The 26,095-nt window shown below is 47.5% G+C and overlaps 1 protein-coding gene across 1 annotated transcript in view; it reads right to left on the bottom strand.

Moving 5' to 3' along the window:
• Nucleotides 1-434: 434 nt before the first annotated feature.
• The window catches only part of LOC147727858 (interleukin-8-like), a 161,864-nt gene continuing 136,203 nt past the window's right edge, over nucleotides 435-26,095 (bottom strand). Inside the window, exon 4 of the mRNA XM_086963190.1 lies at nucleotides 435-637. Within this exon, the coding sequence (XP_086819316.1) occupies nucleotides 607-637 (31 nt within the window). The 3' untranslated portion in view covers nucleotides 435-606. The remainder of the gene's footprint in view (nucleotides 638-26,095) is intronic.

Below are 26,095 nucleotides of genomic sequence, written 5' to 3'. Positions count from 1 at the left end.
TACTGGGATTGCTGTGGTGATTTTGGGAGCCAATGAGTGGTAGAGCCAGGTCTCTGTGATGAGGAGGATGTCGGTGCATCGCTGGGTAATAGTTCTCTTGTTTCGTTGTGCGTTTTCTGAGTGATCATGGTTTGAGAAGAATGCATGCGAGTGGATTTTGACATGCAGGGTGGCTGTGGTGTGTGTTGTAGGGTGGGAGTTCATGGATGAGGATTTACGTCCTTTTAAAATAATGTTTCAACCAGTCAGTTTAAGTAGGTCTCTCTCTCAGAGAAGGATAATTCCATGTATGGATTGGAAAGGGAAATAAGTTCCTGTTTTGCTTTTACTGATCTGATTTCACTACCCAATAATTTTTGTGGAGAGAATGCTTCAAGTTGTCCTTTTTTTCCTCTTCTTCTTTTGTAACTAGCACAGTTTGAGAAGACACTTATGCATTTTACAAATATTCATTTTATTCTTAAATTAATTCACTGGGCATGTACAAATTAAAGGACAATTACAATGCGTGACTTTTGCGAAACACGTATTAAATCTCAGAATTCAGTTAGTCACAGTCCTGTTTCCTCTTTAAATTCACGACACAAATAATGTTGCAGCCAAATTTTACTTGGAATGTTCATGCTGCTTTTTCTTCCTATGAATGAAAAGAAATATATAGAAAGAAAAAATGGTATTAACGTCACCAAAGATATTATGATGCAGTGTAAATTAGACTGACATAAACAGCACGTTGCACTTTACAATGATGGAAAATATTTTTTTTTTAAATACAGGGGCACTGCATTATTGACACAATTTATATGGTTTGTAGTCCGGTTTATCAATGTTATCATATTCGAATCGATTATGTCAGTTTATGCTTTCATGGAGTAGAGAAATGAGGGATGGGTTTGCATAAAAATCATGAAATTGTAAATTATAAAATAACTATTCGAGTCATTATAAGAGCCTCAATAATTCTGATGTGGCAGTTAAATGAAGCAATTGACCATATCAAAATTCTAGGACAAACGGAACAACGTTTTTCTGGTGTATTTACCCAGAGATTTTACCTGGTCACTGGCCTGGCCGGGGGGGCGCCCGCGGCCCCCCCCCCCCCCCCCCCCCCCGGCCGCCGCCACCTCCGCATACGAACCACCAAGTAGCGCAAGTGTCTTGGGTTGCAATAATTGACTGCACAGCTGAGATGTCAGTTTTTTATTCACGTGCCAAAAACCTTATCCCTTTGTTTCAAAGCAGGCACTACATGAATAACATTAAAGCGCTGCATCTGCAACTCCAGACTTGCCCCTTGCGACTTTTGCCACTACCTTCGCATGGGCAGCACTCATAAATTGCCTGCTAAACGGTTCTGGTTTCGTGCCATTTTTGTATTATACTGAGCCCGGCGCCGTGCACGTCCCTGAACACACACATACACACATGCACACGCAGGCAAGAAGGCACAGACACACACACGCACGCACCCCCCCCCCCTACTTCCCCCCACTCACCGGCAACCCCCGCCGCACGCACACAGGAGCGCACCTACATGCACGCACACACACACATCCAGAGCCCCCCCCCCGGCCGCCCCCACCTCACCTCCCCCCCCCCCCCCCCCCCGGCCGCCGCCACCTCCGCATACAAACAAGCGCCCCCCCCCCAAGCCCCACTTACCGCCATTACTTGCAGCCTCCGCGGGGCTCTCCCTCGGGCGTGGGACGGGAGCCCCGCGTCACCAGCACTGCTTCTCTCCGTGGGCACGTGCGCAGGCTTCCGAAGACGGAAGTCCCGCCCCATGGAAGGTTTCGGTCCTAGCAACTTGTTATTTAAGAGTGGAGCCTGCAGACAAGTCTCTACTCAAGTAAAGCCTCCACACAAAAAAAAGCCTTCCTACTCCATTCAACTGTATTCTTTTACCCAGTTTGCCAAGGAAAAGTTAAGTCGCCCTGCTGGGATGCAACTCTATGATCTGCAGGTTAGATACGGGCGGCTATGGCAGGCATATGAACCACCAAGTAGCGAAAGTGTCTTGGGGTGCAATAATTGACTGCACAGCTGAAATGTCAGTTTTTTATTCACGTGACAAAAACATTATCCCTTTGTTTCAAAGCAGGCACTACATGAACAACATTAAAGCGCTGCATCTGCAACTCCAGACTTGCCCCTTGCGACTTTTGCCACTACCTTCGCATGGGCAGCACTCATAAATTGCCTGCTAAACGGTTCTGGTTTCGTGCCATTTTTGTATTATACTGATAGGGAATATTGGTCTATTATTCACTATTAGAGTTATAAAATTTGCAGCACCAGGAGCTGGAAATGGAGCTTTACTGGCAGCAGAAGTAAGTAAATAAACTTTTTTAATGTATGTTGTGTGTATGTTTGTGGGTGAGGGTGTGTTACTGTGAAAGTTACAGCACGTGTATGTGTGAGCGTGTGTGTGGGAAAATGAGTGACAGCAAATAACAGGTAACTAGTGGGACTGATTGTTAATAATAGTACAAGTGAGTCACAGTGAGTAAGAAACTGCGAATGAGAGCGCATTAGTTTGGATGAATATGAATGGATGTGAGGAAGTGTTAGAAGTGTGAGAAGTCTAAGAGACTGTGAATGAGTGTAACAATGAGAATGCAAGTATTAGTGAGCGCGAGTGCTGATGAATAACTAATAGAGAATGAGCATCACTGAGTGTATACGAGTGTGTGCAGGTAAGAATGTGCTGTTATGCTTGTGAGTCTGTTTGCTTTGGCATACTGAAGGTAATTATTGACTTAAAGAAGCACCAATGGTAAAATACTGGTGTTGGCATACTAGCGGTAGCTCTTGGTTATCAGTATCCATGGATAACTGATAGTGTTGGTTAACTTGAGAAACTCTTGGCATAGGTGGCACGATTGGCAAAATGCTGGTAACACAATGAAAGTAATTCTGGTCATAAGGGAGGGTGCAACCATAACAAAATGCTGGCCCCGACATAACTCAGTGTAGGTGGAATCTAAAACAGACACTTTTCATTGTTGGGTTATATTAAAAATGCAGTTATTATAGAAATTCAGCAAAGTCAATTTTTTGTGATGGAGCCAGAAAAAGAGTGTGATCACTTCTTCAAAAGAGTCGGGGTCTTATGGTGCAACTTTGTGAGATGCAATTTAGGTTAAAGAGTGTGAAGGTACTTTCAGTACCTTGAGTATTTTTGGTGAATCGAAGTGTATTAAGCTCTCGAGGCTGAAACCTCAGTATGTACCATGGTAACAGCATGCTGATTGTTATTTGGGGATAATCTCCTACATAGCAATGCTTTTAAAGGGCGTTACTGCAAAAATCAGTTCCAAAATGTACAACTTCCTTTTAAGTTTAACAAAGTTCCACAAGACTACGAGCAGCAGCCCCGTGGAAAGTGACAATTATATCATCCTCATCAATTGTGGTCATCACATCTATGGATTACTAGTGCATTGCACAGGCAGCCGGAGGCATGGAGCAGGCTCTTCCACCTCCTCACAAAACAAAAGATGACCATCAATGTTTTTAAAAACATAAAGGCTGCATTTATTTCATATTTTAACAGGTGTGGTCCGTCCTTCAGGGCTGATGCCACCGACTTCTTGCAATCATGAAGAGTGTCTACCAGGCTGGGAAAATGTCGCTGTGCCAGACATGCTTCATGTTCAGTTGAGATCAGGCAGCCAGGCGCTGTACATGAACTTGTAGGCTCCTAGCTGCCGGACCTGAACTTTGCCGGGCTGAGGATTTCACTGCCCTGTGGCGTGACCGCCTAAGCACAGCAAAACGCTTGGAGGTTCTACCACTCATGGCGCACTTCCCCCAAGACCACTGATAAGGTCCACTAACCTTTTCCTTTTTTTTGCGTTTGGCGCAAGCGTGTGTGTATGTATCTACGTATGTGTAGTAGTGTGTGCTGTGAATGGGTATGTGTATGTGCTTGTGAATGGTGGATGTATGTGAGGGTGAGTGCGCCTGTAGATGGGTGAGTTTATGCATGTGTGGCCTGCCTGCTCAAGTTACCGTTTTTTAACTGATTTTTTAAATAACTGCATCAAGATAAATCACATTTGCATAAACCTAACATTCATCACACATGGGCCAAAAACGGAATTTTAACCAATGGAGCCCTCTACATTCATTAAACAAGCATTGGCATAGCCAATAGGTCTCGTTTTCTGGGTCACCTGCTGCCATATTTATAGACTGTTCCTCTCGGGTCTTTGGTCTAACCTCCAACGCTTCTCATCAAAGTAAGTGCCCCTTGTTCCCTCTGAAGTTATATGCAGGTTAGCTCATTCTGCAGGGAACATGACCGCAGCCTTGCTTTTCAAATCTCTTCTTATGTATTCACACATTACACCACCCACAGTGTGTAGTTATCTCCAGTTTCCGCTTTTATTTGAATTTTGATGGCAGCAGTAGACCAGGTCCACCGCCTAATTGCGTAAACAATTTAGTTACTCTGAGCCGGACCGTCCGCCCACCACACGAGTAACGGTAAGATTGAAGTTAGTTAATAAAACAGTGAGTTTGTTACTAACTACTGAGTGAGCTAAGCAAGCACTGTAAGCGGCTAAGCAACCTGAACGAACTTCTTGCCAGTCCAATACCGTCAGTACTGAATACCATGCAAAATCAAACCAACGCTGTATTTTTATTTTTGGTATTATGCGACTGAGGGTCCGGTTGTAAGATCACCGGTGTGGGGAGGGGGGGGAGATGAAGGAAGAGGGTGGGAAAGAGGCAGCTCCATAATACTGTTTATTTATTAGGAATAAAAATAGGATGCAAATGATGCAACAATTCAGATTCAATAAAGGCCCCCCGGCTGTAGCGGTGTATAGTTGTGCTGGCGCCGCAGTACTTACTACTCTACATGTGCTGCTCTTCGAAGCACGCTGTATTCAGGTATAGACTTGCTAAGATAAGCTTGCAGTTTTGTCCTATCGCTGAAGGTTGGTAGGTTGGGGAAGAAGTGTCTGGGGCGTCCTTTAAACAAGCAGTGCAATAGGTCTCACTTTTGCGAGAGTTTAAGCTATTAGCATTGTAAATGACAATGCCTTTTATTTATGTTTTAAAAGCAAAAATATAGATAAAAGGCATTGCCATTTACAATGCCAATAGCTCTAACTTTAATAATGCGAGACCTATTGCATTGCAAATGCTTGTTGTTTTCTCCGAATTAGTCCCAACGCTATTTTTGGAGGTCCAGAAATCATATGATTAAAAATGGAACACATGGTTTGTCATCTACATTTAGAAAATACATTGGAGCAATTATAAAATTTAAAGGCTCCCGTCTTTCCATTCAACCACAAACTGAACCGTGTGCAGCTTCGTTTGTACTTTTAAAATGAGACGCTTAGATCACCATGTACTCCATTTAAGCAGTAAAGATGCCCTGCCTGTCCAGAAATAGATTCTTGCTGTGGCGTTATTGCCAAAAGGAGGTTCCACACTGTAGTCATTATTTTGGATGCCAGCAATCATTTACACTATAACTTTGAACAAAAGCTAAAACAAGACAACTGCATTGTGTCAGCAAATGTAACAGTCGGCATTAAAACTGGAAGCAATGAGTCATATAAATCGTCACAGAGTATAGATGCCAGAGCGCTGCTCCGAAATGCGAATTCTCCCAGGTAAACTCGACTCAGTACTTTTTTGGTAAATAAATATATAACAGTACAGTGTGCTGAGCATTACAACTAGTTTGGGCGATGGTGCCATCTGCGGAGAAGACAGAGGGCAGGTGAATCTAAAGTCAGAAAGAGCTGCCCTTGCCGAAACCACACAATGCCAGAAGTTCAGATGTTTGCAAAATGTTCAGGGACAGTATCTTACCTTCATGATTTCTAGCCAGCTCAGTAGCTTATATATTTTTTAAGAGCACTGCCCAGGTGAATCCCTGTTGCTCGCCACTCGCCTCGTCCATGACTCCTCGGTAGGACTCAGTGTCGGCCCCCGGGGGTAAACAAAGTTGCAGACTAGTCTTCCCCCGGGGATCTTCGTGTGGCCAGAAGGACAAGGTGGGGTTGGAGTTCGAAGGGGTGGGATTGGGGGCGGACCGGTGCTGAGTATAAAGGTGCTGGGGTGAGAGGTTCCGGCCTATTTTCCAGCACCTCTCACCATCGGGATAGGGAAGTTAGGAGTTTTAGGTAAATTGGTTGAGGAATGGGTAGGTGTAGGTGGTAGTTCCCATTTTTGTTGGCATCCAGTACATGTGTGGAGTCCTACTGCAGGGGATGGCCTGCGCTGATTATGATGCAGTGCGTGTCCTGGGAAGGGCGGGCCGGGCGGATTTGCTCAGTCGCGGCGTGTTTGCTAGAGGTGTGGGGCAGCATGGTCTGGCCCACGCGATCCGCGTCGGCGGGAGTTGCGGCATGCGTTGATGAGCCGATGACGTCGGAGAGACCCCCGGGCCCAGGGGCGGGCGCGTCAAGAGTGAAGTGGGGGGGCAGGAGGCAGAGCCTGCCCGCGTGCCTGACAGACACTACAGTACCAGGTGAGGGGGCGGGCTGCAGCGCGAGGCAGATGTATGGCCTGTGGGAAGTGATGATGAGGGGGGAGGGGGTGGGGTCTAAGGAGAATGCCAGCATGCCGTTAGACCTGACTACTGGGCCCAAAACGGCTGAAGGGGACAAGACGGCTCCAACAGGGCAGGCCCCAGCTAAAAAGAAGGTGTAGACTGCAGGTCTGCCGGGGGAGGCTCACATGGGACATTCGTACTCCAGGGACCAGGGCAAGTGGGGGCTGAGCTAAGGGATGGGGGGATGAATTGCCTCCGGGTTTGCCAAGGTGGGAAGGGCTCTCTTTAGAGGACAGGATCAAGGAGCAAAGGCGACTGATCCAAAAGACAGGGGACAGGTGGGCTGCCATGTGTGAGGCCAGGGACCGGGCGGGCTGGGGAGCCTTGGAGGGCTAAGTGGGGGGCCCGAGTTTGCTGCAGGATACAGAATCGTTGAGGGATCAATGGGTATGGGTCCCTGCCAAACAGCAGGTAGGTGGCGGATAAGGAATAGCCTGCACGGCAGTAAGGCCCGGTGGTGCTGAGGACCCCTCAGGTTGGAGCAGCCTGGGGGGGGGGGGGCTTACCCAGCAGCATTAGCTGGGAGGGGGAAGGGAAGGCCATCGGGGCGCAATACTGCTCCAGCATGTTGGCCAGAAGTAGCAGGGGGTCCGCGGTGGCCAACCTGCTGCAGCGGGAGCGTGTTAAGCAGAAAGGCGCAGCGAGAAACGTGAGCACAGGGCGTGAGCAAAAGAGAGGAAGGCAAGAGAGAGTGCATGAGCAAGCAAAGAACGTGACAGAGCTGGCGTTGGAATATGAGGACGAAAGTGATGATTGGGAGGATGGTGAGTTGTGTGAGGAGGAAGAAGGGGACAGGATCTTGCCAGGGGTCTCTGGTTGGGTAAACAAGAAAATTTGTGTCTTGCAGGAAAAGGTGACCAAAGGGAAGGCGGTGCACCAGCGGAAGATCGGTGGCCGAGTCAGTGACATGGGAACATAAGGAGGACCCTCAGGTACGGGGGAGTAATTTTTGGCCTAGGGGGAGGCGAGGGTGGGTGCGAATGGGAAATCCTGCCGGTCGGTAGGTGTGGGGACTGGGAAGATACAGGACGGGGCCTCCATGTGGAGGCTGAGTTGGTCCAGAAAACCAATGAGACGGGTGGGGGGCAGGTGCGTTTGTTGGGGACCTGGGCTCAGACTGTCAATATAGTGGAGACCGGGGTCCAGACGGACGATAAGGAGGATAAAGCCGGTGATAAGCACCAGAAGAAGCTCCCATATATGGGGTTAGCGATGCCCCTGGGTTCCCATCTCATGGGAAAAACCAGTGCTAGGATGTGGAAACAAGAATATGTCGATGTTTTTAAAATACTACATCAGGAATTACAGTCCAAAGAGGAGGAATGGGAACTGACGAGACGGCCGAGGGTCCCCATTATGATGGAAAAATGGACATCAGCATTTCTTTTCACCAGAACATACTGCGAAAAATATCTGGACAGAGCGATAGCATTACTAAAATACATGGACATAATCAGGAAGGCTCAGATTCACTTCGGTGGCTCAGTGTGGCTGAGTTACAACGAAGAGTTTCGGCGTGAGTTAGCATCAACCCCAACAAGTCTTGGGGGGAGGTGGATCAGGAGTTTTAGATGAAGTGGATGTAATCCACGCAAGCAACTGCATCCACTCATTTGGCGAGCGGGTTGCCAGTAACCTACTGGTCCTTTCGGGCGCGTCCCACCCAGTATGGGGCAGGTGGGAATAGTGTGGGAACAGGGAGCGTGGGAAGGCCATACAACCTAGCAGTGGCAAATACAGAGGCCTGCTGGAACTTAAACAAAGGGTCCTGCACGAGGCACCCTTGTAAGTTTAAGCACAAATGCTCCAAGTGCAAGGATAGACACCACCTTGCTCAGTGCTTTACCCTGGTCACCCCCAGTGAGCATTGGTGGGCCCCAAAAGGGAGAGGGCAGGTGGGACCAGAGGGCCCCTACTCCAATTAAGCTGGCTGCCATGGCCCCATGGCTTTCAGTCTACCCTGACAGGGAGGCGGGGCTGCAGTTGCAATGGGGATTTCAAGAAGGTTTTTGGGTGGGTTATAAGGGACCTAGGGTCAGGCGCTGGGCAGACAATCTGAAATCAGCTAAGGAACTGCCCGCAATTGTGGAAGCAAAATTGGAAAAAGAGGTGTCAGAAGGAAGGATGGTGGGCCGTTTTACCGACTGGCCATTGGAGGACTTGATCATGTCACCATTGAGGGTGGTGCCCAAAAAGGACCCTGGGGAGTTCTGATGATTCATCACCTATACTGGCCGGAGGGGAACTCAGTGAATGATTTTATCGCAGAGAGTGACTCTAGGGTAATGTATGCCTCAGTGGATGATGCGATCCGTGTGGTGAGGGCATGCGGGGGACGAGCAGAAATGGCCGAGCGCGATGTCAAGTCTGCTTTCCGCCTGTTGCCTATTTATCCGATGGATTTCCCGCTGCTGGGTTTGCAGTTCAAGGGGGCAATCTAGGTGGACAAAGTCTTGCCCATGGGATGTGCCATCTCCTGTTGGCTGTTTGATATGTTCAGTACATTTTTAGCATGGGTGTTCATCAAGAAGAGCGGGCACGGGACAGTGACACACTATCTGGACGATTTCTTGTTCGTGGGAAAGGGTGACTGTGGACGAGCACTACAGCAGTTTAAGGAGATGGTGCGGACGTTCGGGTGTCATTAGCGCCGGAAAAGACAGCTGGGCCCAGCTGTAGGCTGACATTCCTGGGCATCGAGCTAGTCTCTGTGCATTGGATGGCGCGGCACCCACAAGACAAAGTGACAGACATGCAGGGATTTCTGGCTTATTGTTTTATTGATGTAATTCATGCCAGCTCCGGGCGTGGAGGGTTGCACCACCCCAGGATTTGTGCAGGGGCCACAGGCTCGAAATCACATCAACGCCATTGTGGGGAGGTTGAGCCATGGATTGTGGACACAAGTGGTGCCTCACGGCTCATTCAGGGCCAATGTGATAAACACCTATCCCATTGGGGTGAGAGGCAGGCTGTGGGACACTGCAAATCCCAGCAATTAGCAGGATATCTTAATGAGAAGCCCATAGGAGGGCGAATATTTAAATACAGTGTCAACAGCTCCTCAAAGTAACAGAGTGAAACCTATGATTAAGGGATGCTCCCGAAACACGTCAGGCGTACACGTATGGTTGAAGTGCTGGCTGTGCCTCTGGAAGATTGCAGCCCCCCGAATGCACCCGTTTATTGATGTTATTCACACCAGCTCCAAGCGTGGAGGGTTGCACCAGCCCAGGATTTGTGCAGGGGCCACGGGCTCAAAATCATGTCAACACCATTGTGGGGAGGTTGAGCCATGTATTGTGGACTTCATGTCTCATTCAGGGCCGATGTGATAAACACTCACCTATCCCACTGGGGCGAGAGGCAGGCTGTGGGACACTACAAATCCCAGCAGGTAATAGGCTATCTTATTGAGAAGCCCATTGGAGGGTGAATATTTAAAGAAAGTGTTGAAAGCTGAGCAAAGTAACAGAGTGGAGGATATGATTAAGGGATCAGGCATACTCCTATGGTTGAAGTGCTGGCTGTGCCTGTGGAAGATTGCGGCTTCTCTGCAGTAAAGTAGTGGTCACAAGCAGCCCTCCAGCTGAACTCCCTAACTCTCGTAATAGACTACGGGCCGCAAATGGAAGAACTATTTCCGACAAAAGTGGGGAAATGACTTTTGTTGGACCAAATTGGTCTAGCCAGATAGATTATATACTTGTGGACCTCATGCTATGGCCAACCGTTGTAGACATGTCCATAACACAGAAATGTGACAGCGAACATAATCCCCTTAGCCTGATAATAGAACATCTGTGGGGCGAAAAGGTAAGGACAGCTCCTGTTCTCCTTGCCACAAGGGAGGTGATTCCTTCAAACGACAAACTACGGCTCAAATGGCCCATAATTTTGGCTGATGAACGCAAACTTAGTATTTTCAAATGAGATCTCAAGAACCATCTAGGGGTGTTGTCCTCTCGGGCAGGTGATACGATTACACCAACTAGCTGTAGTGCTCCACATTCCACGTTCTTTAATCATTTGGCAAGAAACTCTACTGTTCCCTTATACAAGGCCCACCCTAATCAGGCAAAACCGACCAAGACGACTTTATTGTTTTCAAAGGTGTGCAGATCCTTGAACAAACGGCTGTCGCTAGCCCTAAGGCAAAAGGACATCCTGTTAATTCGGGAACTGAGGAGGCAATACAAATTGGTGCAGCACAAAGCCAAGAGGAAATGGGATGAAAGGAAGTGGGAAGAACTTGGGGAGTCCATCCTGCACCCAGATGCCAGGATGTTCTGGATACTCGTGGGCACGGGCAACCATGAAAGGTCTCCACCTCTGGCCAATAATATCCCAGACAATGTGTGGCAAGAACACTTTGGAGCCCTGTACTCAATCCTTGTTGATTTTAATAATGAACCAGCAGTGCCTACCCCACCCCAATTATCACATTATTTCTCATTCAGTACGGACTAAATATTGACCTCTCTGGATGCAATCGTGCCCGCTAAGGCCTCTGGTCCGGATGGCATCCCAGGAGACCTTTATCGATTTGACAGGGAAAACTGGGCAGCATACATTCTGACACTGGTTAATGACATCCCAGGTGGATGGAGGATCCCAGAATCCTGGAAGTTGGCTGAAGTGATCCCCATCTTCAAAACGGGCAACAGTTCAGCCCTTCCAATTAGCCTGATCGACAGTGTCCAGAATGTCTTCCCTCAATCGCTGCTAGCTAAAATCTTGGATTGGATGGAAGAGAATGACATCCTCTCCTCCTTCAAGCGGGCTTTCGATGGAAAATCAGCACAGTTAATCAGGTCTTTCGCCTCCTAATGCTTTATTGGAAGGTGGTTTTGCTGAGCAAACGGAGCTCATACATTGCATTCATAGACTTAAAATCTGCGTTGATCTCGTACCCCTTGGACAAACTATGGAGGGTGCTCAGGGAGATGGGCATGCCACAGGGTATCCTTACACTCCTAGTCAGGCTCCATGAAGAGAGCTTCGTCAGAGTCAAATGGGGGCAGCCAGGGACAGGTCACCTATCCCATTGAATTACAGCGGGGGTCCGCCAAGGCTGTGTCTTTACTCCAACCTTGTTTTCACTTTACATCAACAACGTTGTCGAGCTCCTATCAGCTACTTCTGCAGATGCCCCCTCCCAAGCAAAGCAAAGAATTGCCACCCTTTCTATTCACAGACGATACTCTTCTTATCTCAAAGACTCCAATGGGCTTGCAAAACTTCTAAATCAATTGAAGCTTTTCTGCGATAGGAGAGGACTCGAAATTGAAACATCCAAAACAAAGCTCATGCTACTGAACGCCCACAAGTCCTTCAAGGAAAACTGCTCTTAGACAACACTCCCTTGAAGAGAGTGAGCTCCTTTGATTATCTGGGAATCAAATTGTCGGCTCCAAAGATGGAACCAACCACTTGTTATCCTCCTTGTTAACTTATATGATATCTTCCCAATTGAGGGGCTCAAAGGTTGCATTGAAGTCACTCCCCACGATTAAAGGGTATGCAGCCTGCTTTACATCCAATACCTCGTCTAGGGCCTGCAGAGTTGGTGATCTACCAGTTCTTGGGCACTTGGACTCTACTTGCCCAGTGGGCCTTTTAGTCTAACCCAGAGGATATCACAGTTGGTGGTGGGAAGCTCATCGGTGGCACAAACCCTCCAGAGGGACGACCATATTTAGAGGGGCTTTCCGGTTTTTTAAATGTTACAAACCCTGGAATAAAAGTTGGGGTCAGGTTCCAGGTTTCCTGCAAGATGCAAGTCTCATATTGATTAATAAACTCAAGCCAATGCAGAGGGTCTAATTTTCTCCTTATGCCCACCACATTCCATGAGGCTCTGTTTAATTTTCTTGTGTCTAGGGGGAGCGGTAGGTTGGGGTGATAGGTAGCATGACAGGTTCGGCCATGTGGCTGGTTGAATGGATGTGTGAGGTCATCTCACCAGCCTGGTCGTCGTCTCTCGATTGTGAGGCAAATTGAGTGTGTAAGGGAAGGTGGGTACTAAATGGCGCTGGCTTTTGCTTGACGGAGCGGCCTTCTGGGACCGTATAGGTCAGAAGGGAGGTAACGTCATGATCGGTGTTGGAAGGGTACACATATTTCCATGGGGACTCTAATAACAGTCAATCATCCTGCAAAAGAGGCGATTGTGGAGTGTCCCTGAGTAGTGCTACTATGGTCTTGGGAGTAGCCACAAAAGGGGGGGATGTTCTATTTCAATTGGATGTTGGTGGTGTGTGGAGGGCAATTTCTAGCTTCCAAAGTGACTAGATTATACACTAGGTTTTCATTTGTGAGGATGATTTCTACTGTGTCTGCAGTGCTATTATTCAGGACTCATCTTCTTGCCCTCAAAATATTGTCCCTTATCACTGATCGACAGCCCCTTACATGCCTAATACAGTGAATGGCTTTGTTCTTAAGGGCCTCCCTAGACTCATGTTTGTTGCAATCAACTTTGGGGACGTTAGTCATATAGATGGTGCACTGGGGAGCATGGTGAGGGATTGGGTGGGGCTTAAGAAGTAGAAACGCCTCACTGCGGCCTGTGATCAAATGGAATGGTTCTTTCACTGTGGCCACCATAGGCCCGATCTTCCCCCTAGTGTTTCCATCTTGATATTTGTCGAGTGTGGGTGGCGTATCACAAGGATCCCCTTCACCATGACCTGGGTTACAGGTCAGGGATGCAGGGTTGGTGATTAAAGTGTTGTATGTTGTTTGTGAACTACGTGTAATGAGCTGGTTTAATTTCGTTTTCATGGTTGTTCATGGAGAACACATGGATGGTACTGTCTCCATGCTGCTGCAATCGGCAACTATGAGATATTGTCTGGAAATAAGAGTGTTCAAAGCCCCTATTGTTTCTTTAAGGACTGTGATTTCCCTCTGGAATTCTAGGTTAGATGGTGATGTTTCAGTGCTCGCCACCCTGCAGTCACCATGGTAAGGAGTTGTGGTCATCCCACTACATACTATGCCTGAGAGTCCCGGGCTCTCCATGTGAATAGATGATTTGGGCTTGGCTGGCTGTTCAGCGAGGGGTATGAATCTGTTGCTCAGAGGTAGATCTGCTGAGATCCCACTTTGGGTTTCACTGTGGTTGCTTGAGGAGCTGGTAGAGGGTGCTTCAGTATCTTCAAGGACTTTTGTTAGCCATTTGTTACTGGCAGCCTTTTTAAGTAGGCTTGGAATGCTTCCAGGACCTGGGCTGGCAAGTGGTATGGCAGAGAGGGTGGAGGATTGGGGGGCCTCAGGGGATGCCGTGAGTAAGCCCTCGCAATCAGTGAATATGTTGCCTATTTGGTCCAACACACTCCACCTGCATTCCCCATCCCTCTCAGGCCCAGGGCTGGGATCCTAAGTCTGTTTCTTAGGGCACCACCCAGCCCTCCATCGATCACTTTCCTTTTTCACAAATTTGCGCTGAGCTGGCTGGTTAGTACTTGAGGGGCTAGATGGTATCAAAGTCAGTCACAGAACCTTATTGAAAGAGGAAATCCAAAGTCCGGATGCTTTGAGTTGGAAATAACAGATGGGTGGCCCAGCCCAGCCTCCTCCGGGCTCCTCCGGCACACATGGACCCGCCCTGCCCAGGCACGGCTCGGTCACGCCTTCACCTGTCCCGCACCGCGGGAGTCAGAGGATGCTTTTGGCAACCTCCACCGCAGGGGGGAGCGTGTGACTGCCTCCTGGCACTGCTGGGCATTGTGGTACCCGGCTAGCCTCCACGTCAGGTAAAGTGCTGGTGCCTGTTGCTACAAAGGGGGCTCCAGCGCCACGAGAGCCCAAGTATGCTTTTGTGTGCTTTCCGCACGTAGGGGAGTACGTGACCTCCTCCTGGCACCACTAGGATTGCTAGGCATTGTGGTCCCCGGCTTGCCGCCACATCAGGTTTAGTGCTGGTGCTGTTGCCACAAAGGGGGCACCCGGGCTGCGGAACCTAAGGATGCTTTTGTGCGCCTCCGGCGCATAGGGGAGCACGTGACTGCCTCCTGGCACCGATGGAAATGCTGGGCTTTGTGATCCCAGCTTGCCCCCACGTCAGGTGAAATGCTCGTGCCTGTTGCCACAAAGGGGGTCCCTATAAGTATTGGGAAACAATATTTTTGTAATCAATAGTTTCGACTTTATATTTATGTCCCTCGAAATTGTTGGAAGCAATATTCTGTCAGAGATCCATTTACAATCTTTCCCTCTCCAGAGCTGGGTCAAACTTTCTTGACTGTGCTTCACTTAGTGGCTTGGAGGTTGAGCAGGTCAGTTTGCAGACAAAGGGACTGTCTAGACAGTTGGGTTTAGCAACCCAATATTCTAGGTGGCAGCTGACACCAAAAGCTTAGTCTCGTTATTGGAATTCCTTTAGCTCCTAGTACAGGTCTAGGGCCCTAGATCCTTTGAGAGGGAAAAGTGTACATATTCCATTCTTTCCATGGAATAGGTTATATTTAGGTTTAAAGGTGATTACCCTTAAGGTGCAGTGGGCCACTATTAAGGGTTTTAGAGCACTATAGGTCTGAATGAAGGACTAGGAGGTTTTTGCTCTACTTAAAGGCTTTTCAATATCACATCATATCACTAGGCTTTGGTTTCTAATTGGGAATGATCTTTACTCTAAGGTCCTTGAGAGACCTCCTTTTGAGTCTCTACAAAATACAGATTTTTCAAGTCTTACTCTAAAGACATTTTCTTCTGGACGTCTGGCCATTATGTCAGCTTGGAGGCTACGGACCTGGAATCTCTCTGTTGGAGACATGCTTTTTTAAAGGTACTTTTGTACAGACTAGGTTAGATCCTTCATCTGTCCCTAAGTATGCTTCTACTTTTCATCTGGTGCGAGAGATCATTTTACTGGAATTTTGTCCTCCTTCTCCTTCTCAGCTGGAATTGGAGTTACCTAATTTGGATTCAAAGGATAACTTTTGATTAAAAGTATTGCCATGTTTTGGTTGCATGTCTTAATAATATCACTTATGTTTTACTATTCTTGTGCTTAAATACTGTTTTCATTGTAATTAGTTTGAAGTAAATGTATCCAATAAAAATATTAACTATTTACGTTCTTAATTTGAATGTTAAAAGAGCAGTGTTGAGTTACACTCAGACAGTGGCTGATTGCAATTAATTTTGTTGGTTCCAAAGTACTTGTTACAATTAAATAACAGAATGAGCCTATATCATTAAAGCTTCATGTATTTGCTTCAGGCATCTCATTCCTTCTCTTTGTGTCATTTTATCATAGCACATTGCTGTGCTTAATTAGTGATGGCTGGAACGTGGAAGAGGTCGAAAAGGTGATGATTGAATTGTGTAGCAGTAATTCCATTACTCTGAGTCTATTCTTCCATGTTTCATTCATAACTTCCCATACTCCTTCCCATGTTTTATTAGTTCGGCTTCTTAGGGTGTGAAGCAAGAAGTCATTTGATAACCAACTTGCTATATTCAGAAAGTGCTGGAGGTAAGTAGTGCTTCTTGAGCACAGAACCAGTAGGTAGGCATATGCTTTGTGGTTTCTTATTGGAGTTTGAAGTATGAAGTGCCTGTTTTTCGGCTGCTGACATGCTCATTAGTGATGACTAAAACTAGGAACAAGCCTCCGAATTATAGGATACTCAGTGAAGCTCCTACATTTCCGTGTTAATTGCTGATGGTGTGTTTTTGCTCATGCCACTTTACATACATTATTTCATGCCAACTATGTTTTGCTTCTTGTCCTTTTTGTGTTTTTGTCTCCCACCTTATTTAATAGGGAGAGACCTTTCAAGATTTTTCCTGTGCCGGCTCCTCATTAACCACCTCTCTTTAGTTAATGGCTCTAGATGACGTGCATGCGCTGTCTCGAAGAGACATGCTGTGTCTACTTTTTGGGCTTACAGCCCACCCATAGGGGTCTGATTTTCTAGCACCATCGTCGCTCCATTATTCGATTCCCCACATTTGTTAAGGGCATGCATGGGTCATGCTTCTCCCGGTGTTTAGCCCTCTCCGAGAGCAGTGACCAATTACTTTGAAAAATATGCAGTGACCATTTTCATCGATTAGTTCGGGACTACATTTAAATTTTTTTAAATAGGTGTCCGGTCCCGCCACATATTAGGAGAGCTAGTGTTTTCATTATCAATGAGGGCCGTTTTTGTCCAAATCCTGTGCTTCTGCCTGTCTCCTGTTGCCCCATGGCTGCACCCACAGGGGCTGCAGCTTTCACTTACCTCACTAGCAGCAAGGAGTTGAGGGAACATTCGGTACATCTAACCTAACACGAGTACACCATAAAAGAATAAATAAATTTCAAGTTTCAAGTTTAAGTTTATTATGTTTTGGCTCTCAAAAGAGGGCCACATAAAACAATCACATAGTTATACACCACTATTTACAATAAAATCATAAAGAACAAAATTAAAGAGATCATTTCATAGGCACTGGCCGAACAATTATCCAACAACATCTCTAGGTGTCATTAATAAATATCTAAAAACCCTTTAAAAAAAGTTAAAAAATTTGAAACAGAACATTTCATTAGGTGGACAGTAAAGTGCATGGAAAAAAGTTTTTACATTTAAGATTCCTAATTGTAGACAAATAGGTTTTAACCATTTAGTGCGTAGTGGACGTAATGCAGGACAAATAAACAGAACATGATTTCGGTCCTGCACTGCATTATTACAGAGATTACATACTGGAGATGATCCATACCACTTTGCTAAAAGAAGATTTAGAGGAAGCAAATCATGTCTTAAAAGGTACCATAGCCTACGGACTCTATGAGGGATATTCTAAGAGATACTGCTGGGCCTGCTTTGGTGAGTACGTGCTTAAAAGTAAATCACTTCCTTTTTTTCCGTGTAGGGCAATCATATCCAATTTAAAACAGAGTTCCCAAGATGCATATTTCAGCTGGGACTTTAGTTGAGAAGGAGAAAGTAAAAACAAAGTACTTGCATCCAACTCTAACAATGTTACAGCTTTTCTAAAGTTTTTTACTAATAGGGAAAACTCGTTTAAATTGGCCAGAAGTTCATTTTTAATAGATCCCCGTAAGGAACCCGATTTACCTCTGGCTAAACAGGCCACCCACCTTACTAGGGCAATCAACCCCTGTACCCAACAACTCCGGAGACCAAATTCCAGCCTGCATGATGACACAGTGCAAGCTGTATTAAGGGAAGAAATTCTTCTTAGTACCTTTCCTTCCATTACCTGCAAGAATCCCCAGTGTCTTAACTCCACCAATTCTATTCCGTACAGTAGAGTTGCAGGGATCTTTGCTCTATATACTTCCAAAAATCGTGCAAAGTGTCTTTTTCCTTAGCAGAATACAAGGAACATAACCCCATACCATGAGCCAATGCTTTACGCGAATTATGCTCAATGTGGGGTTTCTCACTTAGGTTTGCTGAAATTATTTTACCTAAGAAGGTGTAGGTTTTAACCACCTCTAGTTTCTGTCCTCCTATAGCCCATCTAAAGTTTTCAGACCTACATTTTTTCCTTCCAAAAATGCACATGATTTTGCTTTTAGAAGCATTGATCTTCATAAAATGTGCTTCTGCAAATAAATGTAATGCTTGCAGGCGGTTAGACAAGCCCTTCGGAGTTAAGTCTAAGATGAGAATATCCTCCGCATACATTAAAACCGAAATGGATGTCCCTCCAATTACCGGGGCTAACCCACCACAGGCTGCAATGGAAGCAGGTAGGTCTACAGTATATAATGAAAACAATATAGGGGCCAATATACACCCTTGTTTTAATCCGTTCGGAGAAGGGATAGACTGTGAAAGGCCCCTTTCTCCGCCTTGTAACACCTTACACCATGTGTTCGAATGGAGGGATTTTACTAGTTCGAGTAGCTGTGGTGGCATACCCAATGCAGCTAGCTTTCTCCACAGCGTTGGACGGTCCACCTTGTCAAACGCTGTGGAGAAATCTATAAATGCCGCATATATTCCACCTCCTCGAACTCGTACATATTTGTCTGCAATCACTTGAAGAGCTGTTAGATTATCAAGTGTACCATGCTCTTTACGAAACCCAGTTTGTTCCAAGGGTAAAATTCCATTTGCCTCCACCCAATCAGTAATTAATATTAAAAGACATTTAGCAAAAACTTTCCCTATAGAATCCAATAAAGCTATTAATCGGTAATTCATGGGTTTATCCCGCTCTCCCTTCTTAAATATGGGTATTAATATACTTCCCCTCCAAGATGTAGGAACTAATCTCGATAAGAAGCAGGCTTGAAACAAAGGAAGGAGAATCCTACTCCATAAGGTGACATCTTGTTTCAGTATTGAAATGGGCAACTCGTCCGGACCCATTGCTCCGAATGAGCGCATACTCTTTATCACGGAAGCAATGGATTTCTCGGACGGGAGCTCTATAGTGTGCCCACTATCCAAGACAGGGTCACAATCTTCACCCTCTACGCCATTAGACGCATATAGATTCGATATAAATGAAATCCAGACGTCTTCAGCAATAGAGATGGGAACAGGGGAAGTTCTTGCACCACATCCCTTACCAATTATGGACCAGAAATCTCTAGATTTACCGAAAACAGAAGCCTCCCTTAGACTAATCCAGAGTGAGTCTTCTTTTTCTTTTTTTAATTTTGTTCTCAGTCTGGTCCTCCTTCTTTTTAGTAAGGCTAACTTATGATCATTTTCCCTAGATCTACATAGGAACTGTTGCCTCACAAGTTTATTTGTTTCTTTATTTAAGGGTAATAATATACTAGGGACGAGGTTCAACTTCCTAGTATATCTTGGCTTCTTTGCAGTCGAAATAAGCTTCTTCATAAATATTTCAAAATGTAAGATTTCCCTACCCTGCCATTCTTCTAATTCAAGTAAAGTTTGTGCAAGAATGTTTTGCACATCCTTCATAGTGGTAGGGTCCCAGAAGCACCTTCCGGACTTACAATAAAAAGAAACTCCTCTATTACTTAAGGACCAAGAATCAGTGTCCGGAGGTTGTAATGAGACAGTTAAACTGATCACATTATGGTCACTCAAGGAGGATTGAGAAATCATTATGTCTCGAATAAAAGAGAAAGTGTCATAGTCCGTAATTACATAATCCAGGATGGATTCACCCCTAGAGGACCTATGAGTGTAATTAGCGGGAATATCAGATGGCATCCTACCATTTACAATTAGCCCCTCTAAATAGCTAAGTTCTTCTAGCAGTATCTTTCCTCTTTTACTAGTTTTTATTTTATTAGGAAAGATTGATTGGGTATGTTATATGCTTCTTCCTTAGATTTATTTCTAAACAAGTCTATGCTTAGGTTAGAAACTTTGCTATTTAAATCACCCTCGAGTAAAATATAAGGGGGCTGGTCAAACTCTAATAGTTGTTTAACATAGGAAAACATTCGCTTCAAAACAGTATTAAAAATATCTTCGGGTGGAATGTATGCATTTATAATTACCAGAGAAGACTGGCTACCTACACTAGCTAGATTATTGATAGTTATTGCTTGAAAAAGGTTACTTGTGTCAACATAATGGGAAAATTGCCATTGTAATGAATTAGATAAGATGCAAGCAATTCCACCTTTTGCGTGACCTTTTTCGATGGTGTAGCTGCAGCCTCGAACACAAAATAATCTTTCCCCCCGTATAGGATATTTTTACACCAGGTTTCTTGAATACATATCACATCTGCATTCAATGAGAATAAAAAATCAAGCTTCTCTGGACGATTATGTAGCCCTGCTGCATTCCAGGATATGACTTTTAAATGACTGTTAAAGATGTTGAAACAGTCTTGGATTATTCAATGTATTATTAGATAAAACTCCTGGCAACCAGTTCCACCGATGATTATCTTCAGTTATGGGAATAGTCAAGTTCATGGGGATAGGGAGTACCTGGGAAACCATACGTTTACCTCTAGAGACCCAGATTTTTAGGTCTTTATTGTATGGGGATGGGTCTTCCTGCCTAAAACCCAACTTTGTGGCCCCTTCTCTAGAGAAAATATACTTTCCATTATTAAAAAAGGGTAACACATCAATCCCTCTACATTGAAATGCTTCCGCTTGTTGAAGGACAAGGTTAGCAATTATTTTAGAACAAAATTTTACCCGTACTCGTAGCCCATTTTCACATCTTATTAGGGAAACCAAGTCAATATCACTCGACAAAATAAGTTTTAAACTTTCAATATCCTTAAAGCAGTTAAGCAACCATGACCTGTTTAAGTATAGGTTAGAGTCAAATAAGGGCAGAAAGTCCAGTGTCAAAGTATCCACATAAGAATTAGGGGCTTTTAAGGGTACAGGTGATGGGTTCGTGGCCTCAATAACCGGCAGCCGAAAAATAGGCGCTGATGAATTTAGTGTCCCTTTTACAGCAGGGATAGTTCTTGTCACCTCTTCCACTGGGGCTGGGGGCACTAATCCATTATCCTCTTGACAAAGGACTCCTCCAACAGTAGCGCGAACATCAAGGGGACCTTCGACTACAAAGCCAGTAGTGCAAACAGCGGCCTCATTAGAAGAAGTGTCCAGTAGAGAGTTATCTACGATTTCTATAACATCAAGCGCTTCTGTATTTATGTGCTTTTGGAAAATAATTTGCCTCTGTCTTTTCTTCTTATACTTGCGAACAGGTTTCCTATTTTTCCCTTTGTTCTTTCTGCTTTTTTCTCTCACTTTTCCCTTTACAGATAGACTTCCTTCAGGTTTTTTTTAATCCTGGTTGAAGATCGGAAATAATTCATTTCCAGCGTTCTGGTTAACCTCCACCAAACGTTCTTCCTTTAAGGAAGGTTCAGATTCCTTCCTGCAATTTGGGGCAAATGGGGTAGGCATCCCTGAGGGCTCTTGTATGTCAACCACTACTGGCATCCCCACAGGCACATTTTTTTCCAGTAAGTTATTGTTGTCTAGGACATTCTGGACAACAGTCTCCAGGGGAGAAGTAGTACCATTTTCAGTGTTTTTTGCCAATAATACTTTCAATATCTGTGTAACTGAGTCCAAGATGCAATCAGAGCTCCCAACAAATTTGCCCAATAAAAACAGTATGGAAGCCAGTAAATGTTCTAGTGCAATCAGAGAATCAGAAATAGGTTTATCATCTTTAGGGTACCCAGATGCAGTGAGAGAGCAGATACAGGATAAATTAAGTTGTGGAGTCCTAGATCCATTCTGCAATGAAGGGATGTCATTAGGAGTTATAGATGGAGTACTACTATATAGCAATAATCCTGACGGCGTAGCTCCGTTTGGTGTTTTACTAGGATCAGGATGTTTCAAAATTCTCTCGTCCATATAGCGACCACATAATTCAAGATCGATACTAGACAGAATAGACTCTTCTTTTATGGCCACTTCCAGACTTTCTGCATTCTTAAGAATGTTAGGCAGAGAGACTTTCGTATCTGCTATCATAGTATCAGTGTTCTCCTCTTAGCGAACGTACTGGGAGGTTAGCATCAGTAGTTGGAGACAGGAAGGCAAGTTTTTTTCCGGAGCTGGCTCGAGATTAAGATCTTTCTCTACATCAGACTGTGCATCCGTCAGTAGTATCATCTCGGAATCAGCAGCTATCGGGACTGCCATAGTCTTATCAACAGGTTTTTCCCATAATTTCAGTAGCTGCATCTGTCCCTTCAGTAATACACTATTATCATGTTTATTCCTCAAGGGGTTAGATCTAGTTTTTATACATCCCCCCTAGGACTCTTCCAGAGCGTAATTTTTTTTGCAGTCATGTTGAGCAGAAAAGTAACCAACCAAGCAGCAGGCTTTTGCACAGAAGATATATTTAAGTAACGATAGTTAGTCCATAAAAATGAATCCACAGAGGAATTGAGGTTAAATATTCGGCCAGTATACAGAAATATCTCCTTCACAGGTTACACTCCTCCAGTTACTAATAGGACTTATTTGGAAAACAAAATACAAATAACAGGGCCCAGGGGGGCGTGGCTTGGCGGGCGAAGATGGCGGTCGCAGCCTTGTAGAGCTCCCGCCGGCCCGGACTTGATTCAATCATTTATCCTGGCCCCCGAGCCCGCTGTTGATACCCAGTGGTTGACATCGATCTGGCGGAGTCTCCTGTCTACTTTGGTGTGTCGTTCCTGCACTTCTTCCCTTCCTGTGATCGGAGAGAGGCGACGGCGACGTGCGGCCTGGTGACCAGCCGGAGACCGGGGTCCTCGAGTTTCGCGACGCCTGGTGGCGGTTGCGATCTGGCGGGTGTGGGTGGCATCCGCTGCGCCGCCCTTGGCTCAACTTTACAGCTACGATCGCCTGGAGATCAGGACGGCGCCACTAGCTCCTACTCCTCGGGAGGACGACTCTTCCCCTGTGTGACCAGAGAGAGGCGACGACACTGCGGGGCCTCGTGACCGGCTGGAGACTGGGGTCCTTGAGCTCCGAGGCGGCCGGTGACGGACTGGCGGACGGTGGTGGCGTCCGCTGCACCGCTCTAGGCTACGGCTGCCCGCGGATCACGGAGCCGCAGCTTATTTCTGAGCTTTGGACGGCCGCTCGTGGCGACGAGTGTGGGTGAGGCCTGTCCCACCTGGGTGAAGCCGGGACCTCGATTTTCGCGACCCCGGATCTGTGTCGACTGGCCCGCCTTCTCCTTTGAGACTTCATTGCTGCCGTTCCATCCAAGACTTGCGACAGTGCCCGACGGTTCCGGGGTGGTGTCCGCCCTGCCCGGCGTGTGCCATGACCAGGGATAGAGGAGGTGGCCCGCCTAAACATGGCCCCATCGACAAATTCACCGGGCCGAGTGGCGGCTCTGGGGCGGCCGGTGGCAGCGGTGGCCCTGGACCGGACAATGCAGCTATACTGGCGGCCATCACCCAGTCCCGGGACATGCTTGATGCCAAAATTGGGGCGGTCGGGGCGGATGTCACGCTCCTGCGCCAGGACCTCCGTAACGCGGTGGAGCGGATCACCGGGGCTGAGTCCCGCATCACAGCGACCGAGACTGACATTGGCGCCCTAAAGAAACGACTGGCGGAGGTGGAGGGAGTTCAAAAGACACTGGCGGCCCGCGTGGAGGATGCCGAAGGGCGCGCACGGAGGAACAACCTCCGCTTCATCGGCTTTCCGGAGCGGTGCGAGAAGAACGACATGGAGCGGTTCTTGACCCAGTGGCTAGAGAGCTGGCTCCCCGAAGGGGCACTGTCCACGTGCTTCGTGATTGAGAGGGCCCACAGGGCTCTGACCCAGCGGCCGCCGGAGGGTGAGCGCCCACGGCCAGTCATCGCCCGGCTGCTAAATTACCACGACCGGGATGTTATCCTGCGGGAGGCGAGGAACAAGGGCTCGCTTGCCTTCGAGAATCATACCATCATGATTTTCCCGGACTACACGAAGATGGTGCAGCAGCAGAGACAATCCTTCATGGACGCTAAGGCTAAGCTGAGGGGCCTCAAGCTCCAATACTCCCTCCTGTATCCAGCCCGCCTGCGGGTGGTGTATCAGTCCCGGACCCATTTCTTTGATTCCCCGGAGGAAGTGTTCCGCTGGACCGACGAAGCGGTGCGACTCAGGCCGCACCCCCAGCCGGGACTGGACCCGGGCAGGTCCCAGGGATCGTCGCCGGAGCAGACGGATCGCCCGAACAGGAAGGGCCGCCATCGGAGGTCTCGCTCTAAGAAGAGGTCGGCCTCCGCCAGTGCATCGCGGTCGGGTGGTGCCAGGGACTCGGAGCACTCCGATGCGGGCAGCTGATTATTGCTGGGACTAGACTCTTTTTGCTGAACATTGAATTGCCCTACTTTGGCTGGTGAGACTGTTCTATTCTGTCTTTTGTATGCCGGTCGGTTCCCATGTGAGGACTCCATTTGTTTTTCATGGGGACACAGTGGGGCTCGGGGGGTACCGTTTGTGGGCCTCAGACCCTCACGGATGTGAGTGTTGTTGGGGGGGTGGTGTGTGTGTCATGGTTGGGTTGTTGGGATCCATTGGTATGGCGGGCCCTGGGTCCTCTGTTTTGGACCCGGGTCTCTCCATGCCGCGACAGATACTTCAAAGTTTTCTGAGGTATTGGGGTGGTGGGTGTGGGGTGTGGGGAGAGGCTCTTGTGTTGCTAATGCTGGGGGGGTTCTGGGTTGGGGGGGGTTGCTGAGTGTATGGGCTGGGGGGGTGGGACCACACGTGTCTGGGGCTTTGATTTTTGTTGATTTGCGGGTTGCGCCAGGGTGGGACGGAGGGCCGGATTCTAGACTTTGTGATGATAATGGCTGATACTGTGACTATGTCTCCTCAGAGGACCCTGCGGGTGGTGACATGGAATGTGAGAGGTATCCTGGATAAGATCAAGCGTGGGGCTGTGCTGCGATGGGGGAAGAGGGAGATGGTGGATGTGCTCCTGCTCCAGGAGACTCACATGCTGGGTTCAAAGGCCCTTAGCCTCCAGAGGTTTGGATATCAACAGGTGTATCATGCGGGCTTCACGAGGGGGTCGCGGGGGGTGGCCATACTGGTACACCGTAGGGTGGCTTATGTTCATGAGAAACAATGGATTGATCCTCAGGGCCGATATGTCTTTATCAAGGGCCTGCTGGGTTCCGAGCCAGTGGTTTTTGGTAGTGTGTACGCCCCTCCCCCCCTGCAGTGGGCTTTGTCCGAGCGGCTGTTCGCGCTGTGGGACGAGATTCCGGAGGTTCTGACCATGGTGGGGGGCGATTGGAACGAGGTTATGGATGTGGGCCTGGATCGCCAGAGACGAGCTCCTGTTGTGTCTGACCCCCCCCCCCGCGGCTGCTCCTACCAGATTGTGTGCGACTGTGAGGGGTTTGGGCTGGATTGATGTATGGCGGCATTTTCACCCTGCGGAGCGTGCATTCACATATGTGTCAGCGGTGCATGGGTCCTTCTCGAGACTAGATTATTTGTTTGTGCCGGGTGCCTGCCTGAGTCGCGTCAGGGATGCCGCGATACTCCCCAGAGGCCTCTCGGATCATTCCCCTGTCCTGGCTACCGTGACCCTCCCCTCTAAACGACAACCCTTTCGCTGGCGTATGTCCACTTGGCAGTTGCAGCGGCCGGAGTATGTGAACCATTTACGCGAGGCGATTGACCACTTCTGGCGCGAGAATTTGGTGGGGGATGTCGACGCTCTGGTTGTGTGGGAGGCGCTGAAGCCTACGCTCCGGGGCGTTGATATAGCTTGGTGTGTGGCAGCTCGGCGAAAACATCGGGAGGCCATTGTGACCGCCGCGGCCCGCGTTGAGGAGCTGGAGCAGCGTGGTCGGCTCGGGGGTGATGAGGGCGTCGTGAGACAGCTCCTACAGGCCCAACAGATGTATGCCTCAGTCCTGTACGAGGAGGCCCGACAGGCGTGGCTCGCCACACGCAGCAGGGTATACCAGTGGGGCGACAAGTCCTGCACCATGCTGCATAGGCTGTGCCAGGCGACCTTCCAGCCCCTGGTGCTGCCTGGCCTCACGGCGGACGACGGCTCGGTCATGACCGACCCAGATTTGCTGGCGGCTAGCTTCGCCCGTTAT

The sequence above is a fragment of the Lissotriton vulgaris genome, chromosome 3_1 (assembly GCF_964263255.1).
Source record: "Lissotriton vulgaris chromosome 3_1, aLisVul1.2, whole genome shotgun sequence".
NCBI classification, from domain to species: Eukaryota; Metazoa; Chordata; class Amphibia; order Caudata; family Salamandridae; genus Lissotriton; species Lissotriton vulgaris.
The sequence above is the reverse complement of the archived record's forward strand: the minus strand, read 5'-3'. Positions and strand labels throughout refer to the sequence as shown.